General features: G+C 44.3%; 1 protein-coding gene across 3 annotated transcripts in view; it reads right to left on the bottom strand.

The window, feature by feature from the left end:
• LOC147417746 (ARM repeat superfamily protein) overlaps positions 1–16,855 on the bottom strand; it is a 43,804-nt gene extending 26,949 nt beyond the window's left edge. Inside the window, exon 1 of one of the 3 annotated variants that reach the window (XR_015187303.1) lies at positions 15,675–16,855. Coding sequence is in view for 2 of the 3 variants with exons in the window: in XM_086507153.1 (XP_086363279.1) it covers positions 15,675–16,850 (1,176 nt within the window). In the remaining variant the exon portion in view is untranslated. The remainder of the gene's footprint in view (positions 1–15,674) is intronic. The other 2 variants (XM_086507153.1, XM_086507154.1) reach the window with 2 other exon arrangements.
• Positions 16,856–20,787: the final 3,932 nt, after the last annotated feature.

Below are 20,787 nucleotides of genomic sequence, written 5' to 3'. Positions count from 1 at the left end.
CTAAGTGACTGGGCATGCACGGTCTACGAATAGACTCACAAAAGTGTCAGATCACTTCTAATCTAGACTGACAAGACTGACTAAACCCTTGTCGTGTTGTAGCTTGTTCACGGACACATAGGGTTGGATGTGTCGCATGACATCCCCTCCTTTTCAAAGTGAGGTACTGGTACCGAACTGTATGGCGTCGAGAGAGATCGCCAATAGCATTCGGAATCTTGGAAGGGACTCTTTGCCGGCCCACTCTGATGTGTGGGTCGTGCGGTACTTGAACTTCATAAAGGTCTGTAACGCTTGCTTCTTTGGGCCGCGCCGAAAGCGACACAAAGTCTTCTGTGGCTCCTTCGATGCTTCAACTTCGTCGAGAGTCATGCTTCTTTCTTCTTCAAGAATCTCCATGGCTGAAAATTCTTGAAACCATTTCCAACACAAAACCATGAACATACCTATTCCATGTAAAGTGAGTGGAAAAAATCTCGTCTTCCTCAAAGACTGTGCATGCAATGTACATGAACAAAGAGATGGAGTGCCAAACCGTTCACCACACACACGCAAACAATAAGATCGAATCTTTCTCTTTTGATCTAAAGCAATCAACTGTGGCAATTCACAATGGAAATGCCCATGCTTGATGCTCATTCTTTCATGTGCTCTTTCTACAAATGTGTCATGCCAAGGAAGAGACATGGAATGTGACTTCCTTGCATACATACTTTTCAGCTTTTCATGAACAATCTGCATGCATTCGTGCTCATTCATGAGTGAAACGTGCTCAACGTACAATATGTCATGCCTAAGAAAAGGGATCACATAAACACGCTGACTAAAATACAGGAAATGATCACGAATGAAAAACTCGTACAATGCGTGCTGACAAATCGTTCGAACACATAATACTTCCTATGAGAGTTCTTTGGACCGAGGCTCGAGAGCCAAGATCAGTTCTTCTTGAAGGGGTGCTTTAGCCTTTGGACCTAGGCTCGAGAGCCAAGATCGATCCTTCGTGATTAATCAAATCTGCAACGAGGTTAGCTTCGCTAGAAAAGCATCAACTAACTCATCATTGTGAACAATCACATCATCTTCATGCAAATCATCATGCTTGTGAGAAATCACATCTTGATCATGCAAATCATCATGCTTGTCATTGTCATCCAAATCATCAAGCTCATCATTATCATCCAAATCATCATGCAAATCATTGCCATTCAAATCCTGTGTATCATGCTTGAGAGAAGAAGAGACTGAGAGAGTCTCCTTTTCCCAAATCTCTTCAATCTTCGCCTACACATTAGAAATGAGAGAGGAAGAATGAACAACGTTCTTGCGATCCAATTCTGTTTTTCTTTCTGCGTACTTGCGATCAAATTCTTTGGCCTCCAAGCGTAATTGCTCGCGCTCACGCTCCATGGCTGCCATTCTTGCTTCGTGCCACGTTGTCATCATGTCCATCATCGTCTTGCACCAAGCCTCCATAGGATTTGGTGCAATCCTTGGCGTAGATGGGGAAGGGAGAGGGTCAAAAAAACCTCCTGGTGGGGGAAATTCTTCTTCGCCTCGCTCATGCTCATCACCTCCAAGCGAAGTATCCATTCCGCTTCGAGTGATGACCATCCACTGAAGTCGAGGGTTCTTGTGGTCTTGGGTTCTTAGGTTCACGAGGAACTTGGGTTCTTGGGGGTCTTGGTTCTTGGGGTTCTTGAGTTCTTGAGGTTCTTGCGGGTCTTCTTTAGCTTGCAATCTGTGTTAGAGAAGGATCTTCTCTTCACCCGAGTTTTGCTCTTTTCCACGGGCACACCCCGTGGCGGCCTTGCGCTCACACCAGGTTGCTTTTTCCCACCTCACGTCGATTGGCCGGCCACTAAGTGCACGGTCCGATCTCAATGAGTGAAAAGAGACACAAGGGGAGGCTGGACAAGCCCTTCTTTCTTGGGATTCCTGTCACTCTTCAAAAACACGATTAGGAATCGACACGCCCAAGCGAACTTGGGTTCGTGCGACCGCAACAAGCGAAAAAAATATGTGGTTCTTGTGGTTCTTTCCTTGAGTGATACAGAACACTGCCAAAGCTTTGATACCAATGTAAGGTGCAGCGGAATGAATGTTTGCGCTTTGCTCAAGATGAGTGCTCCGAACTGTGCTCAAGGTTTCTTTTGTTCTTATGGAAGGGAGAGCCTTCCGTTCTTAATGAGAGAGTGCAATGATCACAAACAAGTGAATGGACACTGTGCGTGAAAGTGTATGAGACTGAGAGATAGAGAGAGAAGAGAATACGACACCAGAACGTTGTCAAACCCTCCTCCGAAGGCCCCACTCTCGTCGGTGAGAGTGGTCTACTTATGATTGCACAATCTGGTACACACTGAATGCATGTGACTCATGCAAGTCTAGACTATGTCGGTGATGACGACGGGGATGGCGAGGCCGACACTAGGGCTGAAATCTGCAATCTTTTATCTGCTGTCCAAAAACACTATGGGCTGAAATCTGCTACAATCCAAAACGCTGGTTTTGGGGCTGATTCTGTTGGTCTTTGTCACTGAAATTCTGCAGGTCTTAGGGCTGAAAACTGATGGTCTTTGATGGCTGAAAATCTCCTGCTGAAAATGTCCAAAGGCTGAAAACTGGGGTTGCTTTTGCTAGGATCAAAAACGCTAGGCATGAGGGTTCTTTTGGCGATGGCAAGGGCTGAAAACGCTGAGCCGCCACAAATGGGACATAATGTCCAACATAAGAGAATCAAGACAATGGCGAGGCCAATGCATCAATGGCAAAAAAAATTGAACATATGCCAACAAAATACTCTGAACAATTCGCAGATGAACATGCAAGGGCCAAGTAGATAACTTCCAGTAATGCAATTTGACATTCAAACGTTGCATGACCCAATTGACTTTCTAAGAGTGAGTAACATTCCATCCAATAGGATAACCCAAATGCCTAGTGATCACATTTGACAACACAATCTCCCCTGGCGATAGCAAACTATGCCAATCACACGAACAGAGAGGCAAAAGCTTTGATTTACAAAAGTTGACTCTATGCCCAGCCGCACTGCCAAAAAGTTCCAAGGCTCCCATAATCACTTTGACATCCGCCTGCTGATTACGGGGCATAAACAATGAATCATCAGCGTAAGCCTGGCCAACGAATGTACACGAATCACAACGAAGATTCCGGCACAGAGTATGGTCCGCCTCGGCCTACTCAAGCGGAGCAAAGAGAGATGAAGCGTCGTCAACTGATCGGCGATGCAACAAAGATGATGCTCAGTTTTGCAAAGAATCCGAAATTGGCAAAATATATGAGCGAGACTTCTTTTCAAGCAGTGCATGCGCAGTGGCAGAAAACCACTACACCAACCCTGAAACCCGCTCTCAAGAAACCTTCTGATCACAAACAGTATTCAGAGAAAAAATTACAGGAGGTGGTTGATGCACGGATTGCTCATCTTTTTGACGCGCAAAAGAAAGCCAAAAAGCACGGCAAAAAGCAGAAGAAAAGCACTGACTTCTCGAGATATTTGGGTCGTCAGTCGACTTTTGACAAGGCAAAGAAACAGAAGAAGCGCGTTCGATTTGAAGGAGTACCCACTTCTTCTTCTTCTTCTTCTTCTTCTTCTAGCTCTTCAGATTTGAGCGAAGAAGACAAAAGGTAAAAAGCGAAGCAAGAAACAAAGCTTCGGAAAGGGCAAGAAAAAGGCAAAGAAGGCTAAATCTCGCCCAGAGATTGACAGTTCTACTGAGGACTCGTCTACAGACAGCTCAGATTCAGATGACAGAAACTTTTATGCGAACAAGAAGAACTTTTACAAAGCCAAACCAGTATGACTTTCTCGAAGATAAAAGCAAGAAAGTCCGAGAGTTTAAAAAAGGTGGCCACTCGATCAAGTTTGATACTTTTTCAGGATACTCAGATGCTTCGAAGGCTTTGTCTTTTATATAGCAGTTTGACATAGCTTTCACGGGAGGATGCTATTCAGAGCACTCCAAGATTCGGAGAGCTGCCTCTTTACTTTGAGGGGAATGCTCGTACTTGGTGGTCCACGCTTCTTTTAAACAAGACTGCGCCAGTTAAATGGCTGAAATTTAAGAAGCTTTTTATTTGTTCTTGGTTGATGCAAGAATATGAACGATATATACGAGCTGCTTGGAACCATCTTCGGATGACCAAGAAAGATACAATCAATGCTTACTGTGAAAGATTCTGGAGCTCTTTTCTACCCGCCTCTTCATTCAAGAAGATCTCGTTCAGAGAACAGATTGAGCGGTTTACCTTGGGTCTACCTACAGAGATCCGAGATCACTGCTTGGAGCAGAAGTCAGCTTCTATTCAGGAGTTGATGAGTCATACGAAGCAGGGCTTTGCCATTCACTCTGGCAGTTTGACCTACCCCACAGATGAGGCCATGACACAACGAGCCGAACAGACTTCTGGGAATGAAAGTAGAAAGAAAAAGAGCAACCCAGAGAAAAAGGATGTACCACCCAAGCTTACTCCTGAGGAGAGAGCTCACTTCATCAGAGACGGGAAGTGCTTTGGATGCGGGGAACATGGACATATCTCCACGAAGTGCCCTAAAAAGGCACCGAAAGAACAGAATGATAAGGACGACGACAGGCCTGAGAGTTCGAGAGCAGCTGAGGAACGTGGCAGAAAAGGCAGATAGAAAAGCAGAGCTGGTACCACATGGCATGGGACCTACACCGAATCAAATGAATGAAAGTACAAACTTTGCCGCTTTTGGGGCAAAGTGAAGGATCGGGACGCTCTTTCGAAGGAGCCAAGGCAAACTTCTTTTCACTTGGAATTGGCGGCTCGATTTGGAATCACGCTCGACAGACTGACGCCACAAGCGGAGGTAGTTCGACTGGCACCCGGACGGGATGTTGCATTACACCGAGCATTGGCAACCTTCGTTTGCAATGACAGGGGTGTTCAGGGCATGCGAGTGACATTCTACTCGGAATCCCTTGGTACCACAAGAACTACGCCGTGGTTGACTACCGGGCCGAGAAAGCGACTTTGACAAATGAAGGGCTTAGAGATTGTACTTGATGAACTTCAGTTTTCTTTACTCATTCTTATGGGAGAGACTTGAATGATGGATAAAGGTTGAATATGTTTTGACCTGAACAAAAGAACGCCAAGATTTTTCTCCACACTCATGCCGATTGCTTTTAGAGGGCCTAAAGATCATACCATTGATCTGATACCTGGAAGCACACCACTGAACCGGCCACCTTACCGTGTGAGCCGAGTACAGAATGAAAAGATTATAAACCCAGTGAAAGACCTCTTGGAAAAGGGTCTTGTCCAACATACTACTTCACCGTATTGCTCTCCACTGTTGTTGGATTTGAAGAAAGACGGATCTTGGAGAATGTGCATCGATTATAAAGCTCTCAACAAAATCACCATCAAGAACAAATTTCCGATTCCTAGGATCGATGATATACTCGACAGGTTACGGGGATCCTCGTGCTTTAGCAGGATTGACTTGAAGAGTGGATATCATCAGATCCGAATCGCACCGGAAGACGTCTACAAGACAGCCTTTTGAACTACTTTTGGGTTATTTGAGTTTTTGGTGATGCCTTTTGGCTTAACCAAAAGCTCCTGCGACATTTAACCGGATGATGGACAGGATCTTTCGAGAGTACAAACTATTTGTTGGCACTTTCTTTGACGACATCATTGTTTTCTCCAAGAATGAGGCAGAACACAGAGTTCATCTACTTCAAGTCTTTCAGGAATTACAAGATCACAAGTTAGTGATTAATGCAAAGAAAAGTGAATTTTTCCTACCAGAGATACACTTTTTGGGACACATTGTCTCAACAGCAGGAGTGCAAATGGATCCGGCCAAGATAGAGACTATACGTGATTGGCCCGACTTGAAGAATGTCCATGAAGTTAGAAGCTTCTTGGGACTGTGTTCGTACTACAGGCGGTTCATACGAAAGTTTGCAGAGGTTGCTTCCCCTTTGCATGTCTTGACACAGAAAGGAGTCCCTTTCTCGTGGGGATCCACAGAGGTGACTGCATTTCAGACATTGAAAGAGAAATTGACTACGGGACCAGTTTTGACTTTGCCGGACTTGCAGATGTCATTTGAAGTATATTGTGATACTTGTGGTCGTAGTCTGGGTGCGGTATTGATGCAAGAAGGCCATGTCATTGCTTACGAGAGCCGATTGTTCTCTAGGCCGGAGATGACAGCACAGATTTGAGAGAGAGAGCTTTTGGCGGTTATCCATGCTCTTACTCAGTGGTGGCATTACCTACTCAGAGCGGATTTTACTGTCTTTACAGACCATCAGAGTTTACGCTACTTCTTGTCACAGAAGCAGCTTTTAGAAAAGCAGATGCGGTGAGCGAACATCTTGTCACAGTTTCACTTCCAGATTGTCCATGTGCAGGGACAAAAGAATGTGGTGGCAGATGCTTTGTCTCGGAAGCCGTTGGTTCTGGCTATTTCCGCGATACATCATAGGAGCTTCGAGGATATGGTCGATCAGTATGCCACAGATACAGATTTTGCAAATATTTTCACACGGATACGGGATGGGGAGAAAGTAGCCATTCGGGAAGGCTACTTGATGAGAAAAACTATGTTGTGCGTTACACAGCAGTTGAGGGAAAAGGTTTTGACTCAATGCCATTGTCCACTTTATACGGGTCACCGCGGGATTGCTACCACCGTGAAACGGGTAGAGAGATACTTCTTTTGGACGAGACTCAAAAAGGATGTGGAAGAGTTTATGCGCAGTTGCTTAGTATGCCAGAAGGTCAAGTTTGATAGGCATAAGGCACACGGATTGTTACAACCTTTACCCATACCCACCCACCCCTGGGAAAGTATTGCAATGGATTTCATTTTTGATCTCCCGAGAACACAGAATGGTCGCGATGATTTTCCAATAACATGGCATGTCTGAGACGATTGTCTCCGACAGAGACCCCAGATTTACGCGTTTGTTTTGGAAGGCAATTTGGGAGAATATTGCCACGCGGTTGCAGTTCTCGTCCTCATTGCACCCGCAGACTGATGGGCAATCTAAGATTGCAAATTCAGTGGTTCTAGATTTATTGAATCTCAAATTCAGTGGTTCTAGATTTATTGAAGTCTTGTATCTCGGATCAGAAGACTCAATGGGAAAAGTACTTACCTTTGGTGGAATTTACCTACAATAACACAATACACTCTTCGACGGGGAAGGCGCCATTTGAGATTGTTGAAGGTGCTGCGAAGGTTCTACCCTTCCTAAGCACGAAAGATAAGATCTTTGAAGCGGATGAATATACGTGAGATTTGGATACGGCTTTTGCCAAGGTTCGCGAGACTTTGTAGAAGTCTCAAGAACGACAAAAAAAGGCAACGGATCGCCATCGTCGCGATTTGAAATTGAAGGAGGATGATTGGGTGCTCTTACGTTTTGAGAAGGCACACCTAAGAAAGAAAAAAAGGAAAGAAGAGGCTTTTTCCAAAGCTTAGTATGCGATACTATGGACCTTTCCAGATCACTGAAAAGATAAATGATGTCTCCTTCCGATTGAAACTGACAGATACTTGGAGGATTCACAATGCATTCTATGTGAGTCTCTTGAAACCTGTTAAGGGTGATGTGCCTGATGATGGGGAGCCTGATGAGCAACCCGAAGTGGAAGAAAACGAGGAGATCCTTGTTCCTGAACAGATTTTGGCACATAAGGATAAGAAGAATAAAGGTAAAGTCCGAAGGCAGTTCTTGGTTAAGTTCAAGAACTATCCTGCATTGGATGCGAAGTGGATGTAAGAGGAGGACCTAGCAGATACTCCTCAGATTGTGAAACTTTACCTTGATGCTTTTGGTTTAGCATAGTCTATTCCAAACGGAACCCAGAATTCAGCTTGGCCGGAGATCTAGTGCAGTGGGATGCACAAGAGGGGAGTCACTCCACTCCTTTGTCAACAGATGCCTTGATTTAGATACTAGAGTCATTGATGTCTCTTTGAGCTTCAGGGATACTGAGAGCTGACAGTATTCTGCTGGATGACTTTATGAAATGGGATTCCTGATTATGATACTGATTTGTTCTTTACTTCTCTTAAGTGCAGGAACTGATAGACGAAATGATTGCAGCATTTTGGTCTGATTGATCTCGAATAGACATGGTTGCAATAGGGGTTAGTCAATCGGACATCAATGAGGTCCCGATTGGACCTAGATGCGATTGCTAGCTACATTGCCGATAAATCATGGTCTAAGATCCGAATGAATGTTGAATGTCATGTGATGTCCTGTGATGGCGACTGTCGATTTGGTACATGTGCTAGATGTGTGTTCTTAGTACCTAGGTACTAACAGTCAGTGTCTGCTAAGACGGTTTATGGCTTCTGTCGGTTTTGCAGGCATAATCGCGGTCGATTACAATGCTTTCAAGAGAGGGGTATGTCACAAAGTGACGACGTGGCTGCCGATAGCAAAAACCCTAATTTCTGCCAAAAACCCTAAAAATCTTGCAAACCCTAATTTCTGCCAGAAACCCTAATCTTTAAAAACCCTAATTTCTGGAAACCCTAACCCTAACTGCTGGCTGAAACCCTAAGTGGCTGGAAACCCTAAAAAGCTAGCGCCAATGCCACGTGGCAGCAGGTACGGATTCCCGAAATTTGCGGAGGCTAAAAAAAGCAGCTAGCGACGTTTTTTTTTTTTGGCAGCTTTTGGCTAGACAAGGAATTGGAGAGAGAGAGAGAGAGAGAGAGAGAGTTGAATTGCTTTATTTTGCTCTCATTGAGAGAGAGAGAGAGAGAAACTGTTTTTGACTAAAAGCTTTTGGGGCTCTGCTTATGGGCATCCCTTGTAATCTTTTCATACGCAGTGAGGGCCTCACTTCTCAAAGCATCTGGACGCAGAGTCTGAGAGTGAAACCCTAACCGCTCTTTGTACTTTGACATTGATTTAATACATAAAGAAATACCAAAAGGGGCGCCAGTCTTTGGGGCCAATATCTCTAGGCACGGAACTCCGCCGGGCCAGTGCAAATCTATTGTGATCTGTGAATTGTTTTGAAGTGGTTATTTGGTGCTGTGGTGATTGATTCTTGACTTGGAGTGTCCAAGTCTGTTACAGAAACCCTAACCGCTCTCTTGTACTTTGACATTGATTTAATAAATAAAGAAATACCGAAAGGGGCGCCAATCTTTGCGGCCAATATCTCTAGGCACGGAACTCCACCAAGCCAGTGCAAATCTATTGTGATCTGTGAATTGTTTTGTTGGCACTTTCTTTGACGACATCATTGTTTTCTCCAAGAATGAGGCAGAACACAGAGATCATCCGCTTCGGGTCCTTCAGGCATTACGAGATCACAAGTTAGTGATTAATGCAAAGAAAAGTGATTTTTTTCTACCAGAGATACACTTTTTGGGACACATTGTCTCAACAGCAGGAGTGCAAATGGATCCGGCCAAGATAGAGACTATACGTGATTGGCCCAATTTGAAGAATGTCCATGAAGTTAGAAGCTTCTTGGGACTGTGTTTGTACTACAGGCGATTCATACGAAAGTTTGCAGAGGTTACTTCCCCTTTGCATATCTTGACACAGAAAGGAGTCCCTTTCTCGTGGGGACCCACAGAGGTGACTGCCTTTCAGACATTGAAAGAGAAATTGACTACAGGACCAGTTTTGACTTTGCCGGATTTGCAGAAGTCATTTGAAGTATATTGTGATGCTTGTGGTCGTAGTCTGGGTGCGGTCTTGATGCAAGAAGGCCATGTCATTGCTTACGAGAGCCGATTGTTCTCTAGGCCGGAGATGATAGCACAGATTTATGAGAAAGAGCTTTTTGCAGTCTTACTCAGTGGCGGCATTACCTACTCAGAACGGATTTTACTGTCTTCACAGACCATCAGAGTTTGCGCTACTTCTTGTCACAGAAGCAGCTTTCGGAAAAGCAGATGCGATGGACGAACATCTTGTCACAGTTTCACTTCCAGATTGTCCATGTGCAAGGACAGAAGAATGTGGTGGCAGATGCTTTGTCTCGGAAGCCGTTGGTTCTGGCTATTTCCAGTATGCCACAGATACAGATTTTGCAGATATTTTCACACGGATACGGGACAGGGAGACAGTAGCAGGATACTCCATTCAGGAAGGCTACTTGATGAGAAAAACCATGTTGTGTGTTACACAGCCGTTGAGGGAAAAGGTTATGACTGAATGCCACTGTCCACCTTTTACGGGTCACCGCGGCATTGCTACCACCGTGAAAGGGGTAGAGAGAGACTTCTTTTGGCCGAGACTCAAAAAGGATGTGGAAGTGTTTGTGCGCAGTTGCTTAGTATGCCAGAAGGTCAAGTTTGACAAGCATAAGACACAGGGATTGTTACAGCCTTTACCCATACCCACCCGCCCCTAGGAAAGTATTGCAATGGATTTCATTTTTGATCTCCCGAGAACACAGAGTGGTCACGATGGTATCTGGACTGTTATTGACAGATTTAGCAAACAGGCTCATTTCATTCCAATGAAGAAAACAGTCAAGCCGGATCACTTAGCGAGATTGTTTGTGGCCCACATCTTCAGATTACATGGCATACCTGAAACAATTGTCTCCGACAGAGACCCCAGATTTACGCATTTGTTTTGGAAGGCAATTTGGGAGAACATTGGCACACGGTTGCAGTTCTCGTCATCGCTCCACCCGCAGACTGATGGGCAATCTAAAATTGCAAATTCAATGGTTCTAGATTTATTGAAGTCTTATATCTCAGATCAAAAGACTCAAATGGGAAAAGTACTTACCTTTGGTGGAATTTGCCTACAATAACACGATACACTCTTCGACGGGGAAGGCGCCATTTGAGATTGTTGAAGGTGTTGCGAAGGTTCCACCCTTCCTAAGCACGAAAGATAAGATTTTTGAAGCAGATGAATATACGCGAGATTTGGATACGGCTTTTGCCAAGGTTCGCGAGACTTTGCAGAAGTCTCAAGAACGACAGAAAAAGGCAGCGGATCGCCATCGTCGCTACTTGAACTTGAAGGAGGATGATTGGGTGCTCTTACGTTTTGAGAAGGCACGCCTAAGAAAGAAAAAGGGAAAGGAGAGGCTTTTTCCAAAGCTCAGTATGAGATACTACGGCCCTTTCCAAATAATTGAAAAGATAAATGATGTCTCCTTCCGATTGAAACTACCAGATACTTGGAGGATTCACAATGCATTTCATGTGAGTCTCTTGAAAACTTTTAAGAGTGATGTGCCTGATGATGGGGAGCCTGATGAGCAACCCGAAGTGGAAGAAAACGAGGAAATCCTTGTTCCTGAACAGATTTTGGCACATAAGGACACGAAGACTAACGGTAAAGTCCGAAGGCGGTTCTTGGTTAAGTTCAAGAATTATCCTGCATTGGATGCGAAGTGGATGGAGGAGGAGGACCTAGCAAATACTCCTCATATTGTGAAACTTTACCTCGATGCTTTTGGTTTAGCATAGTCTACTCCAAATGGAACCCAGAATTCAGCTTGGCCGGAGATCTGATACAGTGGGACGCACAAGAGGGGAGTCACTCCGCTCCTTTGTCAACAGATGCCTTGATTTAGATACTAGAGTCACTGATGTCTCTTTGAGCTTCAAGGATACTAAAAGTTGACAGTATTCTGCTGTATGACTTTAATGAAATGGAATTCCTGATTATGATACTGATTTGTTCTTGACTTCTTTTAAGTGCAGGAACTGATAGACGAAATGACTGCAGCATTTTGGTCTGATTGCTCTCGAATAGACATGGTTGCAATAGGGGTTAGTCAATCGGACATCGATGAGGTCCCGATTGGACCTAGATGCGATTGCCAGCTACATTGCCGATAAATCATGCTCTAAGATCCGAATGAATGTTGAATGTCATGTGATGTCCTGTGATGTGACTGTCGATTGGTACATGTGCTAGATGTGTGTCCCTAGTACGTAGGTACTAACAATCAGTGTCTGCTAAGACGGTTTATGGCTTATGTCGGTTTTGCAAGCGTAATCGCGGGCGATTACAATGCTTTCAAGAGGGGGGTATGTCACAAAGTGATGACATGGCTGAGAGCAAAAACCCTAACTCTTGCAAACCCTAATTTCTGCCAAAAACCCTAATTCTTGCAAACCCTAATTTTTGGCAGCTGAAATGCCACGTGGCAAGCAGTACGGATTCTCGGAAATTGCGGGGGATATTACGGGCTGAAAATCCAACTTTTGAGCGACGCAAAATTGCTGCTTTTCTCTACGGTGGGCCGAGAGAGAGAGAGAGAGAGAGAGAGAGAGAGAGAGAGAAATTGACTGCTTTATTTTTACTCTCTTGAGAGAGAGAGAGAGGGAAATTTTGCTTTTATTTTTGAAACCTTTTGGGGCTCTGCTTTTGGGCATCCCTTGTAATCTTTAAATAAGCGGTGAGGGGCTCACTCTGAAGAGCATCTGGACGCAGAGTCTGAGAGTGAAACCCTAACCGCTCTCTTGTACTTTGACATTGATTTAATACATAAAGAAATACCGAAAGGGGCGCCAGTCTTTGGGGCCAATATCTCTAGGCACGGAACTCCGTCGGGCCAGTGCAAATCTATTGTGATCTGTAAATTGTTTTGAAGTGGTTATTTGGTGTTGTGGTGATTGAATCTCGACTTGGAGTGTCCAAGTCTGTTACAGGTGCTCCCGCACACAATGGGACAGTTCCCCTTTGAATTAAAAGATTTTCACGTGAGAAAACTATCCATTTTTGTCACCCCATCTTCCTCTTTCCCCGCAGTTCCTTTCTCCACGCTGAGACGTTTAGGGTTTGGGAAGGAGGGTTATACTGTGGAATCTTGAAGAACACCATCTTCTCGATTCAAGAAAGACTCGGCAAGAGCACAAACATGTATTGTAACAAAGCTCTCTTATGAAAGAATTATAATACAAGTCCTTTTGGAGGGGGGATTGCTCCAAGTAAATCCGGTCCTCATCAAGTTGTCAATCTTAATTGGGTAATCTCTTTGTGTTCTTAATGTGTAATTGTGTAATGAAATTAGCCTGGCACAACCTATAGTCTCCTCTCTATCTTTCTCTTAAGGAAAATTCTCTCCTTTTATAGTTAAATTCCGTGGAATCTAAAAGTAAGTAATAGATTCTCTAACAATTGTATTGGAGCTGAGGTTTCTCCGCCTAAGAAGAGAGGTCCTTGAGTAATCTATGAAAGGTTGGAGTTGTTCATTGAGATAGGGTAAGTTAGACAAGGATTCATTATCTTGCGTGGTATGTTTGTTTACAAGGTACGGTGGATACCATCAGGATCTATGATGGAGTCTTTCGGAACTTGCCTACTGCTTAACCATTATTGAGCTATTCATTTGTGCCAACCTCGCAGTGGTAAAACCACTCCACTATGCTTTGCAATTTACTCGAGTGCTAGTTTTCAAGGGATAAGAGAAGTAATAGCCAAGTGCCAAGGAAAGAGCTAGCATACACATGCAAGGAAATTCAATCATGGCCCAACATAACAAGAGAATGTAATCGATATTGACAACTTAGATTTGGCTCATGGTATAGTATTTGACGATGGTTGCAGAGTTGTCAACTACCTTGTTAACAAGTTACAAGAAGCAATGGGAAACCCTAATTTGCAAGCGGAGGTTCAAAGCCAGACTCGGGCCCTTCAACCTCAAGTTCCCCCAAGTGCCCAAGAAGAGATAATTCCTACGAGGCCTCCTAGTGGGAAAAGAATCTCTTTGGGTAATAGAGAGGAGATACCAGAAGGTGTTAGAGTTCAGATTCTTGTCAAGTGGTGGCTCCAATATCTCCCAGGAGGAGATTAGGGAGTGGGCTATTTTGTGGTTGTGCCCGGCCCTATCGGTAGACGTACCTGTTCTTGGCGATGCACTCCACTGTGATGCTCACCCGGTAGGCTAGCATGAGGCAGGATCCCCATTCCTAGGGTTTCTTGGGTTCAGAGTCTCGGGTGTTCTATAGTTCTACTACTAAATATGTGTGTCAACTCCCCTTTAGTGAGTTTACATATTTATTAGCATTTTAGGGTCATTCATCAGAATCGTGGGTTTTCTGCAGTAGGTAGGGAAAATTTCCTGTTTGCCTATATATGCAACCAACCCCCTTGCGCTTTTGGCATGTTGTGATCATTGCAAAGTTTCAGTGTTTGGGCACACTCTCTCTCTCTAGCGTTTTGTAGTTTGCTAACATTCTCCAGTGTGCGCCACATTCTCTCTCTAGTGTTTTCTCTCTCCACCATCAATCTCTCTGGTGTTTTTTTCCCATCGATCTCTCCATCTCTCTCTAGCGCTCCCTTTCTCCTTTGTGTTGAGCCCCTACACGCGTGGTCTCACGCGTTCTTGGTTGCTCATGCCCGTTCGGTGGACGATACGCACTGTACGAGGAGATCTGTCACAACAGATTCGAGATCCATTGGCTGCCCGGTCCCGAGAGAGGTTTGCTCATGGTTGCAGACAAGTTCATCACCCGATTCACCCTTTTCCGCTGCACCTGACAGAAGGACCTCCCAGGCAAATTATTCGAGAAGAAGAAGTGCGTCATGAACTTTCAAGGGAGGTATGTAAGCGACAGCCCTCCTACCTCTGAAAGTGATGTTGCCCCAAGAAGACCGCAGACACGGTGGAGTACCTAGTCCTTCCAAAAAGAAGAGGAAGTAATCAAATGATGATGTGGCTATAGTACAGATTCTCCACGTTTTCCACTGACACATGCCATGTGGCAGGCTGTACAGATTTCCGCAATTCACGCTAGTTGCTTTTGGGCCAGTTGCTTTTGAGTTTGCAGCTTTTCATGTAACTGCTTTTGAGTTTGAAGGCCAAGGGCCTATAAATATGAACTTAGGGCCACTCTGTGTAGCAAACTTGGACACCCCAAGTCAAGATTCGAACGTGACACAACACAGATTCACTTGTATTTTTGCAGGTTTAGGGTTTTGACCCTTTTTGATCCCTAATACCTCAAGTGCTTCGGGGAAGCTAGGGGATCGTTGTACATGTGTTCTGGTGCATTTTCGGGGTAGAAAACAGAGCATTCAGCGTGCTGCAATTACTCGCCAAGTTTGGGAAATTGCTCAAATGCACCGGGAAAGTCACCTTTTGCTTGGGGATTCTGTCTGTGAAGCCTCCTATTGTGGTTATGCTACCGAACTCGGGCTAGAGAAGGTCATTTTCAGCCCGATTAAAGTGGGAAAGCTTGTAGGAATTTACACGTTTTCTCCAAAATGTTGTTAAACCCTCAATCTGAATACCAATTGAAGGTCATCCCAATTGCGCTATCGGAATATCAAGTTTTCACTAGGTTAAGTTTTAATAATTATGGTCAATCAATACATATTTATTATTTTTAGATGGGCCATGTTAAGTCTGATTGCTATCTATAAACAATCTCCAATCTATAAACCAGAAGAGAAGAACCACCTTTGAATACACCCATAATTAATAGTTGTCGGTACTCACTTCGACACAAAAAGGCTACTTCCAATCTTTCCCACTCTTATTCATTCTCCCCTCTTCTCTTAAAAAGTAATTCACAACATTTGTTGTCATTGGAAAATGAAAAATGATCATCATGCAGTAGCTACTATCTGCTTGATATAGAGCTTTTATTCATGCTTTGGTTTAAGAATGTAATTGATAACAGAAAGAAGAGATTGTAAACTTACCCTTCCCATGAAGGCGGCAAAGAGTGTTTTCAACCCAAGAACATCCACAAACCGTTCACAGGCTTGGGGACAGCGAGTTGTCGCAAAATCCAAGGCTTTCATAGCAGAGCCATAAGCCAGCCTTTTTTGTTTCATGATAATAATCATGAGCTCAACACCTTCTGCCTTGACAAACCTTTCTTTATTCTCCATAGGCATGACAACACTACAAAGGCAACCGAATAAATTCTCTAACATCTCTTCTTCTTCCCCACTTTTGGGATCTTTAGACTTGTAAAGAGCTACAGCTTGTAGGATTGTGTCCACACCATTGAGCTGCCCGACTCTTCGCTGATTCACTGCACTATTTTGTAGTAGGATAGCCAAGATCTCAGTGGCATACAGCTTATTGCTGTCAAATTCCCGAACTTTGATTCTATTGAGAAGCCATCTTAAGAGTTTGGTTCTTTCACATACCATCTCAGCCACAGCAGGCCTAACCTCTATCATGTTCTCCAGCACAGAGAGGGTGTTAAAGACTGCAGAGGCTTCTTCAGGTTCGCTTTCCTCCATGCGGGAGAGGTTCTGCACAAGCAACTCAAGTGCATTGTTTTCAATAAGAGCATCGACAAGGATGGATGCTGACTCATCACTGCCTTCTCCAATGACATCCTCGTCAGTAAGATCACTCAGTAGGTTAACAACATCAATGGCTATGTCGGTGTTCTCGTGTGTGAGCAATCCAAGGAGAGAAGGTACTGCATTGAGCCGAACAAGGTCTGGGTAGAGGTCAGGTGCAGCAGCTAGAGCATGCAGCTTCTTTATCTCTTCATCAAGATCAACCTCAGACTCTAGAAATCTATCAGGCTGATCCACATACTTCATGCGTGCTTCCAGATTGTCGCGAAGCTTCCTTTCAAAGGCAAGAACTATCTTCTTCAAGCCTCGCAAGTCCAAGACCTCGGCTGTTTCGTGAGAGTTTTCAAGAGCTTCTAGAAGAGCAAGGTCGACCTGGTTATGGCGACCTTCGTCTGCAGAGTGATTAAGACTACTCCCGTCTTCTTGCACACCCAAGCGACCATTCTGTAGCTGACCTTCTGCTTCATCGTCTCGCTTCCTCTTTCCTTGAGCTTGCTGAGAAGCCATTGTCACATGCGTAGAGAAAGAAAACCTGCCAAATTCTTCGTGTTTGGGCATTTATGACCTTTAAAATTGAGGTCCGATGAAACTATAAACGGGGAATTTTTTGAGAGTATTAGAAAATTTTCATTTTCAGTTTAGTGAAATGGGAATTGGGACGAATCTGAAGGAGATGCTGCAAGGGGGAGAGCCCAGCGCGAGTAGCAAACTATGGTCAATTGGGGGATTCAACGAGAGTTGTAGGGGCACATAGTCAACGCACGGGGAGACTAGGCTTGAGCACGTGGCGCGGCTAGTTTGGGGAGGTCGAGCAAGAGTATGCGCGTAGCCGTCATGCAGTGCCACCAGGGGGCAAACGGGGGACTTTCGCAAGTTGGATATAATGGGGTGGGGGGTGTGTTGGGAGCATGAACGTACGGACGAGGTTGGCAAGCAGGAACGACTAGGTATGCAGCTACAGGTGTGGTGAGTCTGTGCACGTGTGTGCAATAGTTGTTGTAGTTTCTATGTGCAATCTGTGTGAGGGCAAGGGGTGGGAACTCCTGTGTCGAGCTGTGTGGTGAAAGATAAGAGAGCATAAGTGGGGGCACACCAGGCTGGGGAGACGCTGGATGTGCAGAGAAGGCGCGCACGAAGAGAGGAGCATTGCAGGGTGGAGTCGAGAGAGAGGATAGAGGAGAGGTGCAGGAGGTGGTTGCTTTTCGTGTGTCGTAGGTTGCCTTTCAAAAGCGAAGTGACAGTTTCTCTCTCTTTCTCTCTCTCTTCATTCTATAATTTCTATTCGGCAATCTTCTACTTATCATATTGTACTCCCACATACTTACATACTATGTGTGTGTGTATCATTATGTGTGTGAGGCACAGAAAAGTTTAGTTGGGTTTTTATGATTTCAAAAAGAGTAGGCCTTCTTTTTGTTGACGTACTGGTAGGATTGTTTGCGTGTGGTTGTGTGATATCGAGCCATAACTTATTGTTGCCTATGTAGGCGCGATGACACGAATGAAGAACTTAGCGCGAGGCGTGGTAGAGGACCATGCTCGGCCCCCTAAGGACAGGAAAATTCCGCCATTGATAAACGATGCTAGTAGTGTGCCCAAGAAGAAAGGAAGGCTTGCAGTGAGACAAGGAAAGCAAAATCACCTTCCTTGGAGGTGGAATGACATGAGCATCCTTCGAGCTTTGAATCACTCGCTTCGAGGCCATCATAACGAGGTAGAGAAAAGGGAAGAGAGAAAGAGAACTCAGGAATCTGAAGGGCAACACGACGATGGTAGAGAAGACTTGGAGATGGAAATAGCTTGAAGGTAAGAGCTTGAGGGAGAGAAGGTAACTACGACGTCAAGGCAAGAGAGCTTCCGCTTCTGAGAGTGTGTCTTTGTGTCTTTGTGTGTCTTGAAAGAGAAGAGAGAGGGATCTTTATATAGGCTCTCAAGGCCAGCTAAGAATAAAGGGAAGCAAAGAGGGATAAGTTTGCGTACGTTCGCGGCTCTTTTTTTTTTTGTGGACATGGAATCCAATGTGTGATTTCGAACCTCTAAGAAGAAGCTCGGCTTTGAAGAAAAGAGCTCTAAATTAAACTCCTCCTCTCTTTTTTCTAAAAAGACTCTTTCTTTCCTAAAAGTACTTATTCTATTTTAAAATTACTCCTCCTTTCCTAAAAATACTCCCTCCTTCTTCATAGTCAACTCTTATCTTTAGAAATAGACTTGAGGTTTAAGTTTCCCATCAACCCATAGTTTTCAAGTGAATAAGGATCATAATTAGTAGTCCTAGAGTCCGATTTTCGATCTGATCGTTCCGTTTGAAAGCTTCAAGACTTAACAAAATGCGAACCTTTAATATTCGCAAAGTAAATGAAATACTTTTATTGAAAAATGTTGGGTACATTACAGTGGAAGGGCTACGAATATCGGGGGGGGGGGGGGGGGGGGGGGGGTCTTAGGAAGTACTAGGATTTAATTCAAGTGTAACCATTATGTTTGCACCACAATAGAAAATAGGAAATTCAAAAATGTCGTTTGAGATTCTCTATCTCTCTCTCTCTCTCTCTCTCTCTCTCTCTCTCTCTCTCTGTGTGCGTATGTGTGTGTGTGTGTGCGCGCGCGTAACATTTAATGCAATAGTAACTTGTGTAGCAAAAATTGATAACATAGTGAGCATTTCATTAAGATCAAGTTCCTAATGAGCACAGAGAGAGTACTTAATTTGAAGAAACAACATAGCAATTTACACCTAGGTAATTTGGCATGACAATAAATAGTTGAGGGCCGGATTTACATGGAGCCGGTCCCCCCTCCATAAAGGCTTTGTATTATAGCTTCTCCCATCAAAGAAGACTTTTGTACAATACAATCTTTGTGTTCCTTGATAAAACTAGTTGGTGTAATAAAGATGGAAGTTGCATACACCAAATTATGCTTGAAAAACACACCTAGTGTCCCTAGCCTCAGTCCAAGACCTCACACACCTTCAAAAATGGTGAGAACTAGCAGGGAATGAGGATAGATTGAGAGGAAGATGATGTATCATACGAGAAAGAAGTATTATCCTCACATAATCACTCTAATAACATAGCTTAGCTTAGTAATTAGCATGGTAGAGTATATGAGCTTGCGATTGAAGCTTGGCTCTTGGTTGAATTTGCATTTCATAGCCAAGAGATGTTGGTGTAGGCCTCTACTTCTCAATGCTTGGAGAAGGAGACGGAGTTCTTGCTCAACACATAGCTTGTGTGTGTGGTAGCAAAGTGTGTAAGACTAAAAATGCCAAGCTTTCTCTCTCTTGGTCGACCCCTCTTGCTTTTTGCTCATGATGGCCTCTCATTGGCTCCTGCAAAGCTTAGTCAATCACAAATTAGAAGCATAATTGATAGACTTGTGACATGTGTCCCCCTTTCCCCTTTTGTGAGAGCTTTAGGTAATTAAATAATTCATCTAAACTCTCATTGGACCTTTTTGTCTTCTGGCCAATAGGAATCAGACAAGCCAATGGGCTGTTAGATGCTCATTGGACCCCTTGGGAGACTATCCAATAGTCTTCTACACAGCTTAATTTCTATTGATTCTTTTATCAAGAATTTTATAAATTGATTAGACTAAATTTACTCTAGCCTAATTCTCATTGGTCCACCTCTATGGTCATCCAATAGGATTTGAGAGGAGATTGGGAGCAATTGGGTTAGGAGCCTGACATGTGTCCAGTATTCCCTTTGTGTAAAGGGGGAGCTTTGGAGTGTGTGTGTGTGTGTGTTTCTCTCTCATCCCCTACAATAAGGGCTCGCCCCCTCCTTCCTAGGGATGTGGGAAGACTTTTTATTCTTTCCATGACCATCCAATATTTCCCCTGCTTTGGCCTTTGGATAATACAATTAAAATTAGAAACTTTAGCCTATGGAAGTCTTAATGGGGTTGAACCTTAGGTCTTTTAAGCCCCATTGAAGCACATTTCTCTTTTGCATAATGTCCCCCTTTGGATCCCTATTTTCCCTACTTTGGATCCCTAAGAGAGACCGGTGTGTCTGGCAGCCTTACTAATATTCTAGCTTTTACTCCCTTGGCACTTTTCCATATTAAATGATCAATTTAACATGAGAAAATCATTTGGGAGTATTAGATATTAGTTTTTATGACTCTCTCTCTCTCTCTCTCTCTCTCTCTCTCTCTCTCTCTCTCTCTCTCTCTCTCTCTCTGTGTGTGTGTGTGTGTATGTGTGTGTGTGTGTGCATGTCGGAGAGTGCAGCCCTGTGTGTGTGCGCGCGCGCGTTGTGGGATGATGTTGTGGGATCAGGTCGATCGTAGCAACTCAGTGGGTGAGGGCAGAGGCTGTTGGGGTATAGGCGTCTGTGCCTTGCCCGGCCGCACAGAGTCTGGACGCCCACTGACTTGTATACCTTATACATAGCATAAGTGTATAGGGGGCTGCTCACTCTTTGGAGTCTCCCCACCCACATCGTGTGTGTCTCCTTCTCTCTCTCTCACTCTCCGTCTGTGGTGC

The sequence above is a fragment of the Adiantum capillus-veneris genome, chromosome 30, assembly GCF_014529385.1.
Source record: "Adiantum capillus-veneris isolate H3 chromosome 30, ASM1452938v2, whole genome shotgun sequence".
Lineage (NCBI taxonomy): Eukaryota > Viridiplantae > Streptophyta > Polypodiopsida > Polypodiales > Pteridaceae > Adiantum > Adiantum capillus-veneris.
The sequence above is the reverse complement of the archived record's forward strand: the minus strand, read 5'-3'. Positions and strand labels throughout refer to the sequence as shown.